This window comes from Rattus norvegicus, chromosome 12 (genome assembly GCF_021556685.1).
Source record: "Rattus norvegicus strain SHRSP/BbbUtx chromosome 12, alternate assembly SHRSP_T2T, whole genome shotgun sequence".
Taxonomy (NCBI): Eukaryota; Metazoa; Chordata; class Mammalia; order Rodentia; family Muridae; genus Rattus; species Rattus norvegicus.
In genome coordinates, this window is record NC_141545.1 from 48,288,202 (window position 1) to 48,302,565 (window position 14,364).

General features: G+C 47.0%; 2 protein-coding genes and 1 long non-coding RNA gene across 4 annotated transcripts; 1 reads left to right on the forward strand and 2 right to left on the reverse strand.

Annotated features, from left to right (window-relative positions):
- Window positions 1-1,076: 1,076 nt before the first annotated feature.
- LOC148002357 (uncharacterized) lies at window positions 1,077-6,112 on the reverse strand. The gene is made up of 2 exons (XR_015634878.1): window positions 4,917-6,112; window positions 1,077-1,718 (listed from the first exon to the last, which is right to left on the reverse strand). It is a non-coding gene; the product is annotated as an uncharacterized LOC148002357 (long non-coding RNA).
- Window positions 6,113-6,281: 169 nt separating this feature from the next.
- Cox6a1 (cytochrome c oxidase subunit 6A1) lies at window positions 6,282-9,331 on the forward strand. Its single transcript, NM_012814.1, has 3 exons — window positions 6,282-6,412; window positions 6,536-6,678; window positions 9,057-9,331. The coding sequence occupies exons 1-3, from the start codon at window positions 6,304-6,306 to the stop codon at window positions 9,138-9,140; spliced, it is 336 nt and encodes a 111-aa protein (NP_036946.1). The 5' UTR covers window positions 6,282-6,303; the 3' UTR covers window positions 9,141-9,331.
- Window positions 9,332-11,835: 2,504 nt separating this feature from the next.
- Triap1 (TP53 regulated inhibitor of apoptosis 1) lies at window positions 11,836-14,329 on the reverse strand. Of its 2 annotated transcripts, XM_087579410.1 has the most exons (3): window positions 14,149-14,329; window positions 12,637-12,741; window positions 11,844-12,273 (listed from the first exon to the last, which is right to left on the reverse strand). In XM_087579410.1, exons 1-2 carry the CDS (start codon window positions 14,293-14,295, stop codon window positions 12,658-12,660), a joined length of 231 nt encoding a protein of 76 aa, XP_087435536.1. In that variant the 5' UTR covers window positions 14,296-14,329; the 3' UTR covers window positions 11,844-12,273; window positions 12,637-12,657.
- Window positions 14,330-14,364: the final 35 nt, after the last annotated feature.

Here is a 14,364-nt window from a genome sequence, read left to right on the forward strand (position 1 = left end):
CGATCGGCTGTTGTGGGGCCTCTGACCTGTGATCCTAGCACTTGGGAGGCTGAGGCAGGGAGACTGCCTAGAGCTCAAGATCAGCTGGAGCTGCATAGTTCCGGGTCATTCTGGCTGCCGAGGGGACTCCAAGTTAGCCTGGATTACAGAATGACACCCTGTCTAAAAAAAGCTCGAAAGCAGAATCAAAAGTGACCTGTCTAAAACAAAGCAAAGGGCAGGCGATATGGACGAGCAGTCAGGAGTGCTTGCTGCTCTTGCAGAGGATCCAGGTTCTATTCCACGCACCCTCAACCATTGAGGGTCACCGTGGCTTGTAACTCTAGCTCCAGAGTGTCTAGTGCCCTCTTCTGGCCTCTGTGAGCACTACACATACATGGTGCACATATAGATAAGCAGGCGCACACACAGAGATATACATACATACACATATATGTCTACATGTGTATATGTATATATGTACACATAAAATAATATAATTTTTTGAGACAGGGTTTCTCTGTGTAGCCCTGGCTGTCCTGGAACTCCCTCTGTAGACCAGGCTGGCCTCGAACTCACAGAGAACCACCTGCCCTCCGACTCCCAAGGGGTGGGACTAAAGGCATGGCCACCAAGCCCACCAAGTATAAATAAGTAATTTTTTTAAAAATTTTTTTAGAAGAATTGTTTATTGTATGTATATGAGTACACTGAGCTGTCTTCAGACACACCAGAAGGGGGCATCGGATCCCATTACAGATGGTTGTGAGCCACCATGTGGTTGCTGGGAAGTGAACTCAGGACCTCTGGAAGAGCCATCAGTGCTCTTAGCCACTAAGCCATCTCTCCAGCCCTAAATAAGTAATTTTTAAAAAGAATAAAATCAGGGTGGGCTTCAAAGGCGAGTCAGTGAACTAAGCATGTGGTATGTATATATAACAAGGTTTAGATCCGCTTCATCAATGGTGACGCCATTGCTCTGTGGTGAGCTCCGTAGGCTTAGGTTTTTTTAATTAATTAATTTATTTTTATGTATATGGTGCTCTATCTGCATGTATACCTGCGTGCCAGAAGAGGGTATCAGAACTCATTACAAATAGTTTTTTTTAAGATTTATTTATTATTATATTTATGTGAGTACACTGTACCTGTCTTCAGACACACCAGAATATGGCATTGGATCCCATCACAGATGGTTGTGAGCCACCATGTTGGTGCTGGGAATTGAACTCAGGATCCCTGGAAGAGCAGGCAGTGCTCTTAACCATCTCTCCAGCGTCAGGCTTAGATTTTTCTAATCACACTTTATTTAGGGTTCTTGAACGCTCCGAGCTCCCTTCTAACCCACTGACTAGCGGTTGGGGAGAAAGGTTAATGGGAAAGGGGGTTGTGGACCTTTTAGTAGTAGCTCTTTGGGCGACTCAACTCTTTGTTGTCAGGATACCAGCAGTTCAGTCCAACAGCAAACACCAAAGAGGAATCGTGGGCAGCGGCTTAATCCGCAGGAATCATAAGACGCTGCTGAGTTGGCAAGAGTGGACAGAAGCGGCAAGAATTGGCCAGAATACTACAAGTTCTTTGGTGCCTTTCGCTGGCGGAGACCAAGGAAGCATTGCATGGTGTCGCGACGCAAGAGTGACCTCTCGCTGTTCATGGGTTTCCATTTATACACTTTCTTAACATCATGTGTTCTTTCCAAGCATCTGTTTCCGCAAAACATCCTCTCTCAAGACAGCTTCCTGAAAGACATCACGAGGAGACACAACTGGGTTTCCGCTTCAAGCCGTTATAACCGCAGGGCGAGGAGTCACGGGATAGAAGAGCCAGTGGCTCGATGGTCAGCTAGCTGAAACAGCAAGCGTCCGTGAGACCCCCCTCTCGCTAATACGAAAGGAGAAGAGCCTTAGAGGAAACCTTGACATCCGGTCGCCATTCAGGCACCGTCCCCCAAGCCTTGAGTTTAATAGGGACCGATTAATATGACTCTCTGGGGCAGAACTCTTTTTTTTCCGGAGCTGGGGACTGAACCCAGGGCCTTGCGCTTCCTAGGCAAGCGCACTACCGCTGAGCTAAATTCCCAACCCCTGGGGCAGAACTCTTGCAGACAGAGAAATAAGTATGCACAAAGGTCCCCCGGAAGAGCATCCCCCGGAATGTCTATGGAGACATAAAGGATCTAGTGTAGCAAGAGAGAAGAGATCTGACTCCATGCACAGTGGATTCACTGATGGACTGCACAGCAAAGGCATTTATGTGCAGGGCTGACGTGAGGAGTTCAGTCCACAAATCCCACAGGGCGGCAGATCAGAGTTTAATAGACACACACACACAGACACACACACACACACACAGACACATAAATATGTTTTTAAATATATATGTAGTGAGTGACGGAATAGCAGTGACAAGATCTAAAAATGATGGGGAGTGCGACAGGAATAGAATTGCCAGAACAGAGCAGGTAGAGTAAAAGCATCCTGTTCCAAGGCTGGCGACATAGTGAATTTGATGCTGGCTTGGTACACTTGAGATGCTGCCTGAAACAAAATAGAATTTTAAAATGTTTACTATAGGGCTGGAGAGTGGCTCAGTGGTTAGGAACATCAACTGCTCTTCCAAAGGTCCTGAGTTCAATTCCCAGCAACCACAGGGTGGTTCACAACCATCTGTGATCGGATCCCATGCCCTCTTCCGGTGTGTACTCAGTAAAATAAATATTTTAAAAAGCTGTTTACTATAGATTTAAGCACAAGAGTGAGGGCTCAAGATAATACACATTCAGTAAGTTCGATGAATCACACCTCTAATCCCAGCACTTGGGAGGCAGAGACAGTTGTATTACGGTGAGTTTGAGGCCAACCTGGTCTATGTCGTGAGTTCCAGGCCAGACAGGGCTACATAGTAAGACACACTCTCTCTCTTTTTTTCTTTTTCTTTTTTTCAGAGCTGGGGACCAAACCCAGGGCCTTGTGCTTGCTAGGCAAGCGCTCTACCACTGAGCTAAATCCCCAACCCCAGTAAGACACTCTCTTAAAACAACAACAACAGCCGGGTTGTGATGGATGCATGCCTTTAATCCCAGTGAGAATTAGAGGCAGGTAGATCGATCTCTAAGTTCGAGGCCAGCCTGGTCTACAGAGTGAGTTCCAGGTCAGCCAGGGCTACACAGAGAAACCTTGTCTCAAAAACAAAACAAAAAACAAAAACTACTCCCCATTCTTTGTACCTACAGTCTTATTTTTCTTGACTGTCTAAGTTCAGTCATCCGAGGCTATGCATAGATTGTCTGACGGTTCCTGAACTTAAGGGCTCCTGTTCAACCTTCACACCTTCCAGGATTACAGGTGTGATCCACCATACCTAGCCTTGCCAAGAGTTCTTAATCTGAGGCATAAGGACCCAAGGGGGCCTGACATATAGTTATCTTTCTCCCTGACACTGCCTGTTAAACTATGAATGGATTTTTTTTTCTTTTCTTTTTTTCAGAGCTGGGGACTGAACCCAGGGCCTTGCGCTTGCTAGGCAAGCGCTCTACCACTGAGCTAAATCCCCAACCCCGAATGGATTTTTTTTTTTTTTGGTTCTTTTTTTTTTTTTTTTTTTTTTTTTTTTTTTTTTTTTTGGAGCTGGGGACCGAACCCAGGGCCTTGCGCTTCCTAGGTAAGCACTCTACCACTGAGCTAAATCCCCAGCCCCCCGAATGGATTTTTTTATAAAGCTTTTTTTAAAAATTTATTGGAGACAAGGTCTTATTGTGTAGCCCCTCCCCCTGACCTCCCCCACTAGCCAGGAACTTGCTTCATAGACCAGGCTGGCCCAGCATTTCTTTTGTAGACCAGGCTGACCTCCAGCTCAGAGAGATCTGCCTACCTCTGCCTCCTGAGTGCTGGGATTTAAGGAACGTGCCACTATACTCTGCAAGAGTTTTATTTTTTGCACACAAGTACATGCCTTTGCGCCATATATGTACATGTGCACTCAGAGACCAGAGAGAGTGCGATTCCCCTGGAGCTGGAGTTAAAGAAGGTTATAAGTCACCATGAGTATGCTGGGAGGGACTAGAACACAGGTTCTCTGGAAGAACAGCCAGTGCTCTTAACCACTGAGCTATATCTCTATGGCTCTGCTATGAATGCATTTATGTAGGTGAGGTTTAGGGGCTCGAGATGGCTAAGTTGGTAAACAGCACTTACTGCTCTTGTAATGGAGTGTAGTTTCATTCCCAGCACCCACGGGAATGAGCTCACAACTGTTTGTATCTGTTCCAGAAATTCTTTCGCCCTCTTGTGGCATCTACAGGTACTACACACACATGATGCACATTCACGAAGCTCAAACAGTAAGACACATATACATTTAGATAAGTCTTTAAAAAAAGAAAAAAACCTAGTTCAGGGGGTTGGAGAAAGGTGCTATAATTTAAGGTATTTTAAATTATTAAATACTTACAGCTGGAAAGATGGCCAGTGAAGGACCCTTGCTGCTCTTGCTGAAGACCAGTTTGGTTCCCAGCACCCACATGTGGCAACTTACATCCCTTCATAACACCAGCTCTAAGGTACCTGGCACCTTCTGCCTCTGAGGCACACACACACACACATGACCCAATACACACAAGATCCAATACATAATTAAACGTACATCTTTTTGCTGTATGTATGTGTGGGTTTTTGAGACAGGGTTTTGTTTGTTTTTTTTGTTTTGTTTTTTTGTTTTTTTGTTTTTTTTTTTTTAGAGCAATACGAGGTTTTAATGAATGCCCCTTGAAGAAATCTTCTTTCCTACCATTCCCGATGTACCAAGGAGGAAACCAAAGCAAGGCAAAGGGCAGGGGTTGCCCAAGATCACACAAGCAAGTGAGGGCCAAAGGTGGTGCCGGAATTCTCCACCTTTGAGACAGGGTTTTTCCGTGTAGCCCTGGCTGTCCTGGAACTCACTTTGTAAATCAGGCCGGCCTCCAACTCAGAGATCCACCTGCCTCTGCTTCCTGAGTGCTGGTATTAAAGGTGTGTGCCACCACCATCCAGCAATACACCTGTTTTTTTTTTTTAATTGTTCATATAGTTCAGTATGGCCTTGAACTCATCAAGCATGAGTCTGCTGCCTCTACCTCCTTTTGTTATTTTGAGATAGGGTCTCATACCATAGACAAGGCTAATCACAGACTCTATATGTGGTCCAGAGTGGCCTCTAATTAGAGATTCCCTCCTCGGTCTCTCAGAACTGTGCCATATACACATACATTTTAAACTTGGGGGTGTGTGGGTGGAGACAGGGTTTCACTTTACAGCCCAGGCAAGTCTCTAACTCACAACAATCCTCCTGACCCATCTCACTCTTGCTGGGATTATGAGCCACCTGCCACCATGCTTCCCGTGTTGTGTTGTTTTTGTTTCATGGAGAAGGGTCTCACTATGCAGCCCCTGGACAGCCTGGAACTCTCGGTAGAAGAAAGAGGCTATCCTGGGATCAGTCCCATCGTCTTCCTCCAAGATGCCACCACACCTGGCATTCCAGCCTTTTTAAAAAAAAAAACTTTTATCTTTAAAAAGGCGTTTAGACAAAAAGAAAGAAAAAAGAAAGCAGATATTTAAAAAGTTCTACAGACGAAATTTAACAGATGTTTGTAGAATTCGAGGGAGAGAGCAGGACCATTGGCCAATCGCTGAGGATATGGAGCTGAAACAAAGTCCAGATTTTCTGGCACCAATTCCAGGGTTCTTTCTGGGTCCAGGAGCTATTCATTGACTCATTAATTCATGGATTCATAATTCATATATTCATTAAATTGCATAAAGCACCTGCTACTTGATTTCGGGTAACTCTGGGAATGCAGCGCTGGCAAAATCTAAGCACCACGGACTTTACAGTCCATATAGGGCGTCACAGAAGAGAATAACAACGGTCTTTAAGAGTGATGACAAGGGTGTCGGGTGCCTTGGAAATCGCGGAATTAGAAGTCAGCGAGGAAAGGAGAATGGCGCTTCCGATAACGTCATTTGTTCTCGGCATTTCAGATCCTGTCCAGGGACTCCAAAGAAGGTAGCAGTTAAAAACAAAACAAAAAAATATCTCACAGAAGCTCTATTCAGCGAACATCCTCACCCAGCAGCAGAGGAGGGAGGTGGGGCACAGGTATGAAGCGCATGCGCAATCTCACTCGTGCCGCCCCGAGGGTTTGGACCAGGACCGAAAATGTGCGCAGGCGCTACAATTCCTGGCCAGTGAGAAGGCGTTGCCCAATGGAAACTTCGTTTGGCGTCTCTGTCCCGCCCCCTTCGGGGACCCCCATTTCCGCTTCCGGCGCGCCGGGGTAGTTCCAAGATGGCGTCGGCGGTGCTGAGTGCGTCTCGAGTCTCTGGGCTGCTGGGCCGGGCCCTCCCACGGGTGGGGCGGCCCATGTCGAGTGGCGCCCACGGCGAGGAGGGTTCAGGTACCGGGGCTCGGGTGGGCGTGGGGGCCTCAGTGGCTGGCACGCGGCCTGGCGGGGCCGTGACCTTGGCGGGAGGCCTTGCGGGAGGGAGCGGCCGAGGCTGACATTCTGGCCCCGCTGCAGCTCGTATTTGGAAGGCCCTCACCTACTTCGTGGCGCTGCCCGGGGTGGGAGTGAGCATGCTCAACGTTTTCCTGAAGTCGCGACACGAAGAGCACGAGAGACCCGAGTTCGTCGCCTACCCCCATCTCCGCATCAGGACTAAGGTACGCGCTGCGCCTCTGCTGTCCTTCAAGCGTCCGTTATTTCTGGGTTGTCCACTCCCCAGTCCCAGCCCTTGGTGCGCTAGGATCTCGGCTGCCTGTCTATCCGCGCAGACTGAACATTTTATTTACTCTCGTTTTACATGAGGGAAGCCAGTTTGTGGGTCGCGGCTTAATTTTCTTAAAAAGCCGCACAATAAATGGTCCTGGATTTTCAACTCCCCCAATTTGTCATCTTTTGTCTTCTGGTGCACTTCAGATGCTGTTTCCTGAATGAAAGCTTGTAGTTTTGGGGTGTCCTTTTATAGAGGCAGATCCTGAAGGTGATTTACAATCCGGGCGTTAGGCTTGAGCACAGACTGCCGGTTTGTGTAGACAGTTTTAATGTCTCTCGATGAATTTTTTTTTTTTTGGTTCTTTTTTTCCGGAGCTGGGGATCGAACCCAGGGCCTTGCACTTCCTAGGCAAGCGCTCTACCACTGAGCTAAATCCCCAACCCCTCTCGATGAATTTTTAACAAGGCTGTTTATTTGCTCCTTAAATTGTATCACCTAATTCACATAGGACTAGCCTTGCAGAAACTTAATCTAGATTTTTACATCCCACGAGGCTCGATCCCACTCGTGTACAGCCTCAGCACTTGGGAGGCCAAAGCAGGCATATCTCCTGAGCTCAAGACCAGTCTGGTCTACATAGTGAGCTCCAGGGCAGTTATGGGTGAGAAAAAGGTGCTTCACAGCATCCTTGCCTTGGCCTCTGCCCAGTAGGTGGCAGTAGTACCCCGGCCTAACTGCCTCTAGAAAATGCGCATGTCTCGCCCCTGACACTTGGGGGCTGAAAATAAGAGAATCAGTAGCTCATGGTCATTCTCTGCTTCGTTATGAAGTAGGTTATCTTGGGCCAAAGAGGTTATCACAGATAGCCAAAAATGGTTGTGAGCTATTGGCCAAGAGCAGTGCTTTTCAAACATGGTGGGAAGGAACTGGAGAGATGGCTCAGTGGTTTAGAGTGGTGCTGCTCATACGGACAGAAGAGCCAGTTTTAATTTCTAGTGCCCAGGTGGGTAGCTCACAACTTGCTTTAGCTCCATATGGGGGTGGGACTGGTGTCTTTGGCTTCTGTGGTACACTCATACTTTTGTGCATATGCCCACAAAGGAGGAGGAGGAGTACTAATGATCGTAATAAAAAATAAAGCCGGCATGGTAGCACAGGCCTTTAATCTCAGCACTTGGGAGGCAGAGGCAGGAGGATCATTGTAATTTTTAGGTCAGCCTGTCTATGTAGGATTTAAGGTTAGCTAAAGAAACCCTGCTTCAACAAAAAAAAAAAAAAAAAAAAAAAAATCAGGGCTTCAAAGATGCTCAGCAGGTGAAGGAGCTAGCAAGCCCAAGACGGTGCATCAATGTCTGGGACCCACTGCAGAAGGGGAGAACCTATATAACCCACACACAAGTGGTCTCTGACAGTGGCCGTATACATGCACACTCAAAACAAAAGGTACTGAGGAAAAGGATAGAATCTTGGTTGCAGTTTTCTGGTCCTGCATTAAAAAGCATCCACGTCTGCCATCGCCCTTCTGATACAGGAAGGGCCACACCTTGATGGCACAATCCTGGCTGGAGCAGTTTCCAGGGGAAGCTAGGAACTGCTTTTCTTATATTAAAAATGTTGATTATGGATAGATACCTATGTGTGTACATATGTACCTGTGAGTGCAGGTGTCTGTGGGGTCAGAGGTGTGAGATCCCGGCAGCAGTTGTGAGACACCTGATCTGATGTCTGAGAATTTTGGAGGAGCAAGTCTGATGAACGGAGCCATCTTTCCAACATCTTATGTTTTTTAAGGTTTAATTTCTTTTAAATTACGTGTGTGCATGTGGATGCCCAAGGGAGCCAAAGAGGGCTTCAGGTTCCCTGGGGCTGGAGTAGTAGCAGTTATGAGCTGCCTGGTGTGGATGCTGGGAACCAAACTTGTTCTATTCATGGGCAGAGCAGTACATGGCCTTAGCTGCTGAGCCATCTCCTTCCCTGGAGCTTGCTTTACTACTAGCCACTTCAGAGGAGAGATGGCTCGGTGGTTAGAGCACCGGCTGCTCTTCCAGGGGTCCTGAGTTCGATTTCCAGCAACCACATGGTGGCTCACAACCATCTGTAATGGGATCTGAATCCCTCTTTTGTGTGGGTGAAGACATAGTGTTTATACATAAATAAATTAAAGTACATAAAAAATTTAACAAGAAAAACTATGGGACAGTTGAAATTATGCCAGTAAAGGACAAATTTCCGTTTGGATTTTGTTTTATCTGTTTCAAGCAGTTGGCAGGCAAGTTGTTTGTGAGCGTTTTCGGGAAACATCTAATTGCCATCTTCACTCCACAGCCCTTCCCCTGGGGAGATGGTAACCATACCCTCTTCCACAATCCTCACATGAACCCGCTTCCGACTGGCTATGAAGATGAGTAAAGAGAACCTGGCTCTTCGCCCAGGCGACAAGGGACCACAGCACTGATTTGGACCCTGACTCTTGTGTGTGGACCACGAAAGCCCATTGGATGCTCAGCTCATCTTTCCTTTATCAGATGGTGACCATTACTTTGCTCCTCCATCCCTTTGCTCGTAAGAGGAGATGGCTTAAATAAATAACTTGAACTGAGATTGTCCGTGGGCTGGATGCTGCATTTTTATTCTCAGATTAATTGCTTTGCTGCTTTGTAGATCTGGTTTAGCCCACTGAATACAGTTTATGGCTGGCTCCCTGCTGGTTTCTTGTGCTTAGGGTGGGCAAAGCCAAGTGACCAAGAACATAGAAAGGTAGAGTTACCATTGGGACTGGCTCCCTGATCAATAGATGATCAATAGAACTGCTGGTTACCAACACTGGGCTACATAGCAAGTTCTAGGTCAGTCCAGGCTGCGCAGAGCCTGAACAAAGGGCCTGAGCTTCAGTCAGCTGTCCTCTGGTCACAGCAGGCTTCTCTCGCAGTCTACAAAAGGAGCCAAGTTTAGGTGAAGAATCATTTCTCAGTCAGACAGTGATGGTGCAGGCCTTTAATCCCAGGACTCAGGAGGCAGAGGCAGGCAGAGCTCCGAGCTCCAGGCCAGCATGGCTACAAGGGAATCCCTGTCTAGGAAAAACAAACAAGACTCAGCAGTGGCAGTTTCAAAACAGTGGCATAGCCGTCAACTGCTTGTCAAAATGGAAGACCTTTAAAAGTAGCTGGAGTCAGTCTTGGAGAGGATGGCTGGAGTCAGGTAGGATGAGTGATCATTATGGTCTTTGCGGCTCTCTCGTCAGATATGCTGTAAAGGAAGCTATGAGTAGCTGCTCCTTTTAGGTGGCTGTAGCCTTCCTTCGCCATGGGGAGTAGCCGGGTTAAGGCGTGCACAATGCCATTATTTCAATGATTCTCAAGGCTATTCTGGAAGGTAAGTCTCACCTGAGCTGAAAATGACCATCACCATCCCAAAAAAGAAGACTCGGGCTGGAGAGATGGCTCAGCGGTTAAGAGCACTGACTGCTCTTCCAGAGGTCCTGAGTTCAAATCCAGCAACCACATGGTGGCTCACAACCATCTGTAACGAGATCTGATGCCCTCTTCTGGTGTGTGTCTGAAGACAGCAACAGTGTGGTTATATATAATAAATAAATCTTTTTTTTAAAAAAAAAAAGAAGACTCAAAAAGGCCATGGTGGTGCCTACTTAACGACCTTTGAGACGTCAGAAGAGTAGTCAGAGGCCTGAGGACAGCCACAGTTCCAAGCTACCACCACGAGCTAATTCTAAAACGAAGCACACACCAGGAGATGCTCAGCAGCTGGTGTGCTTGCTACCAAGCTGTCTCATACCCAGAACCTGCACACTGGAAGGAAGGAACTGACTTCACTTGCACACGTGAGTTAACTATAATTACTACCCCAGTGTGATTTGAATGGGAATGGCCTCAGCAATACACAGGTTTAAGTCCTTGGTCCCCATTTGGTAGAACTATTTGGGAAGCATTAGGAGGTATGGGTTTGTTGGAGGCAGGGAGACTCTTGGGGACAGGCAGGCTCTGAGGTTTCAAAACCCCACAGCATTCTCAGTGAGCTCTCTCTCTGCCTTGTGTCTATGGATCAGGACTAAGATCTCAACTACTCAGGTTGGGGATTTAGTTCAGTGGTAGAGCGCTTGCACGCAAGGCCCTGGGTTTGGTCCCCAGCTCCGGGGGGGGGGGGTGCGGGGGGGAGATCTCAACTACTGCCCTACCTTCCTGCCTGCCTGCTGCCATGTTCCCTGACATGATCATGGAACTGTGAGTCTCAAACTTTTATAAGTTGCCTTGGTGAGGGTGTCTTCATAGCAATAGAAAAGTAACAGACGCCCAGTGTGGTGACACACACCTGTTAATCCCAGTAGTTGGAGGTGGTGGCAGAGGATCAAGAGCTAGCTCCTCAGCGGGCAACTCTGAGGCCAGCCTGGCCTACATGAAACCTTGCCTTAGACAAAAGTGATCTGGGATTGTAGCTCAGATAAATGCTGGAATGCAAGAAGTCTTGGGTTTGACCTCAGCAGTACAAAATTCAGGGAAGACAGATGGCCCAAGTTACATTCCAAGGACATAAGGCTCCAAAATCTCTCCTGACATTTCGGACAATGACCCCCTAACCAGTTGAAAAATAGGGTTTTTTTTTTATTTTTTTTGGTTCTTTTTTTCGGAGCTGGGGACCGAACCCAGGGCCTTGCGAGGGTTTTTTTTACAACCACATTTTTCTAAGAATGTTTTGAAATGGCATTAGGGTTGTCCAAATTAAAACAAAGTAATTAGTAACACAGGAAACAATGTCAACCTTTTGTACACCAGCTTTCATCTGTCTTTAGGGACATAATAAATCCTGTTGAAGGTAGGCAGGTGTGAGGACTACGTAACATTGGTTTGGAACCACACTGAATAATATTTAAAGGGGCTGTTTATATAGGTGAGTGTGATAGTGAACTCGTAATCCAGTGTGGTTTCAGCAAAGGTGGGAGGCCAGCCACAAAGTCAGATTTCTAATCTAAGTGCTGATCAGTCACCTAGGCTTAAACCAAGTTCAGAGCCAAGCTGGCTCTGCAACAAAATGAGATACACAAGACAACAGGAAATACTGTTCAATAGAGGGCAGGTTTCAGAAGTGGAGAGTAAGATGTGATTTTTAAGATTTATTTATTTCATGATTACAGACTTAGGGCATGGTAGGCAAACAAAAATCAGTAAGCACCTTTCCCCCACTTAGCTGGATGCATTTTGCCTTCTATGTGATAACGCATGTTGATGTTAATTCGTGGAGTTGAAAGTTAGCAACAGCAAACCTGTAATGCAGGTGCCTCTTGCTCAGCTGGGTGCTGGAGTTATGAGCAGCAGTGCTGTGAGCTCCAAAGTGGTGTTGATGTCATTTCCAAAGCTTCTGAATGTTAAGGTGACACCTCTGTTAAGGCAGGAGCTCAGTAAAGCTGTTTTCTACTCCCATAACCCAGGCCACCAGCAGTTGAAACTGTTACTCTAAAAATACAATCATGTTTCCAAGCAGTGATTGAAATGGAGGTTGTGTCCGCATCCCTTTTCAGAGCATTAGCTCCCTGAGAGGAAAAAGAGGCCAACCATTGTGAGCAATGCCTCCCATAGGGTACACCCAGTGTCCTCTGCAGCAAACGCTGTCAGGCAGCCTCGGTCCTGACCAGTTCACCATATTTACATCCGAGAACCAGTTAAAGATGATTCCACGCCATGTTTTGCAACCTAACCCCACCCCCCAAGAAGCTCTCCCATTGTAGCACGAGGAGTTCAGCAAGATGTCAGCAAAAGTGAAGTTGCCTCAAAGCAGGAGTGACAGCTGCTCCTTCAGAACACCAAGGTGGAGAACTCTCCTCTAAACTCTTCCAATCCCAGATTAGCTTCACAGCCTTCCCTGACAAAACCCAGAGGCCCCTCAATTTACTGACTTCTTCCAAGTGACAGGCAGGTCAAGAGGAGTTTTCTGGCTTTTCTTTGCCATGGCCCATGAACTCCAGTCCTTCAATAGGAATCTCTTTCTCCTTGATTGCTTTCTGAAGGAGGAAGAAAATGTACTATAAGTCCACGGAAGCTTGCAGTCCATGTTTTGTAACTGAAGTATAATGGTACAGAGGTAAACCAGACTGAACTGGAATGGCTTGAAACCCACAATACAAGGGGCACCCTTTATTTGAGACAAGGTTTCATTGTGTAGCCCCGGGTAGTCTAGAACTCACATCTGCCTGCCTCTGAGTCATGGGATTAAAAGTGAGTACCTCTAGCACTGGTTTACCAAGCAGCACCGACGTGCAGACTGTCATGTAAGTCCTGTGTGGTATGCACGCCTGCTCTTGGGAAGGTCAGTTCAGGTACCTATCTCTATCTTAGTGACAGTGTTTAATATGAATCTCAGTTTAAGCGGCTATGTGACCTTGAGTCACCTTCACTGTCTGAGAACTGGCTAAAGGTAGCTTCTGGAATCCAGGGGATGGTTTTAGGTTAGAAGTGCTGATTTGAGGGCTGGAGGGATGGCTCAGTGGTTAAGAGCACTGACTGCTCTTCCAGAGGTCCTGAGTTCAATTCCCAGCAACCACATGGTGGCTCACAACCATCTCTAATAGGATCCGATGTCCTCTTCTGGTGTGTCTGAAAACAGCTTCAATGTACTCATATAAATAAAAATAAATAAATCTTTTAAAAAAAAAAGTGCTGGCCTGAAATCAAACCTTATTGGTACAACAGGTGGAGGAAAAACAGAGCAACGAAGAGATCGTAACAAAACGGGACCTCTGCAATTCCTTAGCAGTCTAAAACATACGGTAAACACATCCACTCTTAACAGTGAAATGACACCACCAAAATAATCGAGGTCACCAGACTCCAGTGCCTTTGAACAATCACTTCCTATTTCTGAGTACGAGTTTTTCCATGTGTAAAGTATAGATAACAGAACGTCTTGTCACCAAGCCTGGTGTCCTGAACTTTATCCCCAGAACCCACATAAATGTGAAAGGAGAAAACTGACTCCGTTAGTTGTCTCCGACATTATCCCGGACGGGAACACATATCCCGGACGGGAACACATACATTTTTTTCCGCCCAGAGACGGAGTTTTTCCGTGTAGTCCTGGCTGTCGTGGAACTCAACTCTGTAAACCAGGGTGGCCTCTTACTCAAGAGACCCGCCTGCCTCTGCCTCCTGTGTGCTAGGATATTAAAGGTGTGCGCGATCACCGCCCCGGCCACGGCAATTTTTAAAGATACGAATAATTATGACTACTTGCAAGGTTGGAATAAGTACCAAACAAATGAGCAACAACAACAAAATACTAATGTACTATGTAAAAAGCAAAGCACCGCGAAAACATCCCAGTGTATCAAGCGGCGACACCCAAGCAATTTCGGTGGGATGGCGGAGAAGAGGGCTGCTGCAGCCCTGCGGCTGGTCCGGGCGAAGCTCACCTGGACACACTGTTGGTAGCGTTTGAAGAGGTCGGTGCACGGGTCCCCCGAGCCGTCTCCTTTGAGAAACTTCTCAGCAAACCAGCGGTTAAAGCATTGGTCGTACTCGCGCTTCATGTCAGTGCAAGCCTCCCCGACGCTGTTCATGGCGACCGCAGCTGCAGTGACGGCGACGCACTCTAATGTCGTCACGCGCGCGCACGTCGCCCCACCGTT

Bases quoted from the DNA above. Each gene is read 5' to 3' on its own strand.
- Triap1 (XM_087579410.1), bottom strand. From the start codon at position 14,295: ATGAACAGCGTCGGGGAGGCTTGCACTGACATGAAGCGCGAGTACGAC. The intron at 12,742-14,148 runs GTGAGCTTCGCC...TTCCTCCTTCAG, and splicing joins GCTACCAACAGTGTGTCCAG to AAAGCAATCAAGGAGAAAGA.
- Cox6a1 (NM_012814.1), top strand. From the start codon at position 6,304: ATGGCGTCGGCGGTGCTGAGTGCGTCTCGAGTCTCTGGGCTGCTGGGC. The intron at 6,413-6,535 runs GTACCGGGGCTC...GCCCCGCTGCAG, and splicing joins CCACGGCGAGGAGGGTTCAG to CTCGTATTTGGAAGGCCCTC. The intron at 6,679-9,056 runs GTACGCGCTGCG...TTCACTCCACAG, and splicing joins ATCTCCGCATCAGGACTAAG to CCCTTCCCCTGGGGAGATGG.